We start from the raw sequence: 5,885 nt of genomic DNA on the forward strand, positions 1-5,885 counted from the left end.
TATCTGTCGAATTATATATGTAAGATAATTGTATAAATGTAACTGGTATACATATGTATTTATATATCTGGCGAGCGAGATTGGGAGAGAGAGGAGAGAGGCGAGCGAAAAAGGTCAGAGAGTGGAGAAAGACTAACTGTATTTGTACATATGTCATATAATTGTATATATATATATATATATGTGTGTGTGTGTGTATAAATCAATTTTGAACCTACAATATTAAAATTTTAACGATTTTCTATAGTAAAAACATAAATGTCGAACCAGTCAAATTTATATCTTAGTTCAATATTTTTGTAATAGTACACCCATCGTCTCAAAATCCTGAATACGCTTCGGATTCAACATACATATGCATACCTAGAAAGAAATAAATTAATCTTTTATTAGGAAAGGCATTCTGCTAATTTTTAACGACTTCATATTTTTTTAATAATTAATTTGTAAAATATTTTTTTGAATCCTTCCTAGTACCAAATACACCCTGCCTAGGTGCTTGACTGTACAATTTAGAATTTGAAATCTATATTATTTTATTAAATTTGCACAAAAATTCAATTGCAATTTTTTCAAAATTAAAAATTGAAATCATATCCAATCCTAAATTATATTTTATTTTATTTATGAAGGCAATTAAAAAAAAAATCTCATAATTGTCCCATCACACTCGAATGTCCCATTTCAACAGGAAACAGAAAAATGCTCGTTCTTTAAGATCACCACCATCACCAACTCCTCTCTTCTCCTTCCCCTCTCTAAAATCCTCCCAATTTCACCATTTCATTCTTCCCAAAAAATGAATTCCCCAAGGATGAGTAGTTGGCTCAACAAATTTGGTTTCGGTGCGAGAACTGAATCTTCCATAGATTCATCTTCTTCTGAAATTCTTCAAGGACCCGATCATGATGTACCCGACCCGGGACAACAGTTTGCTCAATTCGGAGCAGGTTGCTTTTGGGGCGTTGAATTGGTGTATCAAAGAGTCGCCGGGGTTACAAAGACTGAAGCTGGGTACTCACAGGGTTTTGTGCATAATCCCAGATATGAAGATGTGTGTTCTGGTACTAGTAATCATTCTGAGGTTGTTAGAGTTCAGTATGATCCTAACGAATGTAGCTATGAATCATTGCTTGATGTTTTCTGGGCTCGTCATGATCCTACCACCCTCAATCGCCAGGTAGGTTTTCAAACTGTCTTTTTTTCATTGTAATTAGGAAAATTTTGATAAATTACCTATTATTTTTTGTTTTTTGATGAATTGATGTTGGAGTGATGTGGTTACCTAAGGTCTTTTACTTTGATTGATTTATAAAGGTTAGCAGTGAAGTTGATGAATTGAGTCAGTTACTCTTTTAGTTTTTGTGGCTTTATGAGTTTTTCTTACAGTTATAGTCTGTCTCACCTTTTTCCTCAGTGACTGCTTTAAAGTCAATCGTGACAGAGGAGTGATCCCTGTCAAGGAAAACCCATTTCTGATTCCGTTTTTCTAAAGAGAAGTGACCAAGGCTATGCCCGGCTGAGCAAACATTTCGAGAGGGCTATAGTTTCATAGCTAGATCCCAGTATTGATATAATAGGCAATAAGGCAAATATTTCTATCTTACACTTACCTGGTATAAATCTTATGTCAAGCTCTTTTTGATACTAATAAAGCTATTTGCCTAACCTTAACCTTCTAGGACATCATGTAAGTCGTATGGAAAATTCTTGGGGAAGTGTTTTCAGAGCAAGTGTTTCAGAATAAAAATTGGGCATAAAGAAATTGTGTTTGACTAGTTGTAAATCTTTTAAGACTTTTTGAGTGTTTTGTGAGTTGAATAAAAAGTTTTCATTGGTAAAAAACCGTCAAACCTCTTTCCGAAGTATAAGGATTTTTATTTGAGAACATCCTCAAACAACTTCTTAAGAAACAGCTTTTGAAAAGTTCGAAAAACAAGTCTTGCAAGATTTCAAAAAATGTTCCATAAACAAAGGCCACCTAATATTCGGAAGGCACTGTTTTGGTGATAATATAGTGAAGATCAGGTCTCCATATGGTTACAGCCTCATAGTGTGCATTCTTCGGAGAGATGGGTATGCATGTAGTTTGCTTGTTCCAATTAGGAGGGTACAGTAGCAGAGTAAGCTGGAGTTGTAATTATGTGGGACCAAAAGGCTTGCCAATATTTTTGCATGTTATTTAAGTGGTTGTGGAGATACTCTCACAGTCTCACGATGTGGAGAAGTATTGTAAATGCTAAATATGAATGGAAAATTGAAGCAAAAGAGGTTCTACAGCCACATGAATGAGGTTTATGGAAACATAATCAAGGATTTGTGGCCAAAATTCAAGAGTTATACTCTATACAAGTTGGTAATGAGCAAAAATAAAATGATGGATTCATGGATTGGACATTCCCTCTAAAAAGATATATATCCAGGTCTATAAACTCTCCGTATATTCAGATGCATCCGATAGCACAGTGTAGAAAAAAGAACAACTGGAACATTGTATTAGTGAGATACTTTCAGGACTGTGAGGTTGAAAGTTTGATGCAACTGTTTTGCAGACTGGCTTAGAGGAAACATTGGTAACTACACCAGTGAACTCAGGTTTTTAGACTAATAGATGGCCATGGAATACATAGTAGAATCTAAAGGTACCTTAAGTGTGACTTGTTTGGTAGAATAGCTTAAATGAAGCAGGCGTTACATTAGATAACCTAGCGAAAAGAGATTTTCCTAAATGTACTTATGGTAGTCATGCGAAGTAGAAGCAGAATCTGTAATTCACCTGTTTCTGGGAAGTTACGTTCCTATTTTTAGACCTGTCTAAAACCAAGCAGGGATTACCTGAAAAACTTGGAGCAGGTATTTGGAGCTGGAAAGGGAATATAACCCAGAAGAAACTTGGGGAATCTATTCCTCTATGTATTAGTTGGGTGCTATGGAGAGAATTGTCAAAAACAGGCCACTAGAATATGCTTGTCGATATCATTTGTCTTTTTTTTGTCCAAGTATGATAGACTTTATCACCTTCCTTCATAGCTATATGGAGAAGCTTTTGCTCAGTTTTAAATAGTTTTGCAACTCCGCATCCTCATGGTGTGAATCTTAGAAGTTTGCAACTCCGCATCCTCAAAACAGTTAAAATACTTGGTAAAACTCTGATTAAGCTTAAGATTTTATTGATTATCATTGGCTATCTCTTATTACTTAATTATTTATTATAAGAAATTATGTGCATCAAGTATTTAGTTTGTGGACTCATCCTCCTCTAATAGAGATCAATACTAGCAACATTGTTGAGAATTTTTCTTTCTTCATCAAAAAGAAAACAACATTGTTGGAACCTTCCTTCTAGCATCTTTTATCTTGTTGCTAAAACATGCAACATTTCTCTATTTAATGTTCCCATCACCCCTATTTTCTTTCAGGTACTAGTATTCCTTCAGTTTTAGTTATGTATTATTCGAATTCCCGTGCATATGTATTCATTTTAACCTCATATTTTTGCATGCTTCTGCTCCTAATAGACAGGCAAAGAAAATCTTCACAGTTGTTCGAGGCAGATGTAGACATACTTTCTGCTCTCAGTTGCCCGGTCCAATTAGGGTAGGGAAGTCCTTTTCTTGTGCAAAGAGACCTTTCACATAATTGCATCCAAGGATAATGAACTTTTATGCATCCAAACACCACGAATAATTCCTGTCTCACTATCTCTCGTGGTTCTCTCACTACGATTCAGTAGCTATTGCAGCCTCTCTTTACTCTCAAGTTTCGTTATATGAAATTTTGCTTATAATGATTAGCTTTACATTCTTCAGTAGAGCTAGTTGTTTGACAGGTCAGTGTTTTTATTCTTCTTATAATGCATTAACAGGATGCTTCTGTTATTTGTAGGGGAATGATGTGGGCACTCAGTACAGGTCTGGAATTTACTTCTACACACCTGAGCAAGAGAAGGAAGCACTTGAATCCCAGGACAGACAGCAAAAGATTTTGAACAGGAAGATTATTACTGAGATTTTGCCTGCCAAGAAATTTTATCGAGCTGAGGAAGATCACCAGCAGTACCTTGCAAAGGGGGGTCGGTTTGGCTCAAAGCAGTCTGCTGGTAAAGGCTGCAATGATCCTATCCGTTGCTATGGTTGAGACCTTTCCATTTGCAGGATAAAAATAACGTTAGTTGTGTCTACTCTCCTAAGGTATGGTTGTTATAGGCTTTAAATGTGCTTCTGCAGTGATGTATCTAGTCTACCCGCTTACACTTGTTCTGGAAAATCCAATGTTTGTAGCTTCACCATAGATTTGTAATGTATATATGGTTGCAGATTTGTGCCATATCTTGTTTGTATATGTATATTGATGATGCTCTGGCCATAAATTGGAATAGTGCCTGTCAATCAGTTGTGTCGTTATGAAAGTCAATGTCGGGCATAATTAATGTGTAGGAGTTATTAATGAAGTGATGTTGCTATTGATAATAAACATCCTGCCCCAACAAATTACTGTTCTCTGCACCAAGGGTGTGGCCTAGTGGTCAATAAAGTTTGTTGAGAAGTGTGAGGTCTCACGTTTATTGAAAACCAAATACAGCCTGTGATGCCCATTTATTGAAAAGCATATACATGTGGGATCCAAATGAGAATTATGAAAAAAACATTTATTTGAAACCAAATGTAAGTCCCTTCATAAATCATAGTAGTCGTCATCAACTGTTACACAAATATATCCGAGTTTGGGAGGGTACTTGATCCACCATTATTTTCAGGGATAATAGGAGCTGCATAGTGCATAGGATGTTCATGACTTGTGGTAGGAGTCTTAACAATAAGGGAAAAGGGTCTGATATACCCCTTAACTTGTCATTTAGAGCTGATATGCCTCTCATTATAAAAGTGGCTCATATATACCCCTATAGTTATACAAATGGCTCACATATACCCTTTTCCTCTAATATATATATATTTTTTTTTTTTTTTTATATATATTTTTTTATTTTTTTTATTTATTTATTTTTGTTTCAATGACAAATTTAGATTTATTATTTTGATGGTCAAATTTATTTAAGTTTTGATAATATTCTTGTAAAATTTATTATAGATGACCCAATTTTTTCTTCAAATACAAAAATTAAATTACAATATATCCGAAAAATAGTTTTAAATTATAATATAGCCACAAAAAAATAGTTTTAAATTTTTTTCTTTACACTAAGGAATGAAAGAAAAAATAAAATAAGAATAAGAAACTCAAATAATGAATAATGATAATCAAAAAGTCAAAAAATAATTTATGTCTGAAAAAAATTAAAATATACCTTGAAATTTTATGGAAAATCATATATACCCCTAAATAATTTTTTTAAGAAATACAAAAGTCAAAAATATAAATTTAAAACTAATTTTTTCACTTCCGTTAAATGAAGGGTATATGTGAGTCATTTTTATAACGGTAGGGGGTATATGTGAGCTGTTTGTATAACGGTAAGGGTATATATGAGCCACTTTCATAACGAGGGGCTTATCAGCTCCAAATGACAAAGTTGAGGGGTATATCAGGCCCTTTTCCCTAACAATAATATTACCAAACCGATTTGTAATCATTTTGGAAGTCTCTTGATTAATGCCACTGTAATCATAGGCTGTGGCTGTAACAACACAAAGGAAGATCACAAAGATAGCTACTGTGGTTTCTTTACCCATGTTGGACACTATTTTGGTTTGTCGAATGATACATCTTTTGTAAATTTGTGTTTGTAGTGGAAGTTTTTGTGTATATAGGAATCTTGAGAGAAAGTTGGACTTATGTGCCTTTTGCAATACAAAATCCATCCACTTTTAGACAATATTTGATCCTTGAGCAACAATAAGCAATTTAGACAGTACGTTTCAATCACT

General features: G+C 34.2%; 1 protein-coding gene across 1 annotated transcript; it reads left to right on the plus strand.

The window, feature by feature from the left end:
- Positions 1-655: 655 nt before the first annotated feature.
- Positions 656-4,408, plus strand: LOC102595927 (peptide methionine sulfoxide reductase A3-like; the record flags this gene model as incomplete). The annotated part of the gene is made up of 2 exons (XM_006357873.1): positions 656-1,180; positions 3,886-4,408. Coding segments are annotated over 2 exons (777 nt in total), but the record flags the coding sequence as incomplete, so codon positions are not given.
- Positions 4,409-5,885: the final 1,477 nt, after the last annotated feature.

The sequence above is a fragment of the Solanum tuberosum genome, unplaced genomic scaffold, assembly GCF_000226075.1.
Source record: "Solanum tuberosum cultivar DM 1-3 516 R44 unplaced genomic scaffold, SolTub_3.0 scf00255, whole genome shotgun sequence".
NCBI classification, from domain to species: Eukaryota; Viridiplantae; Streptophyta; class Magnoliopsida; order Solanales; family Solanaceae; genus Solanum; species Solanum tuberosum.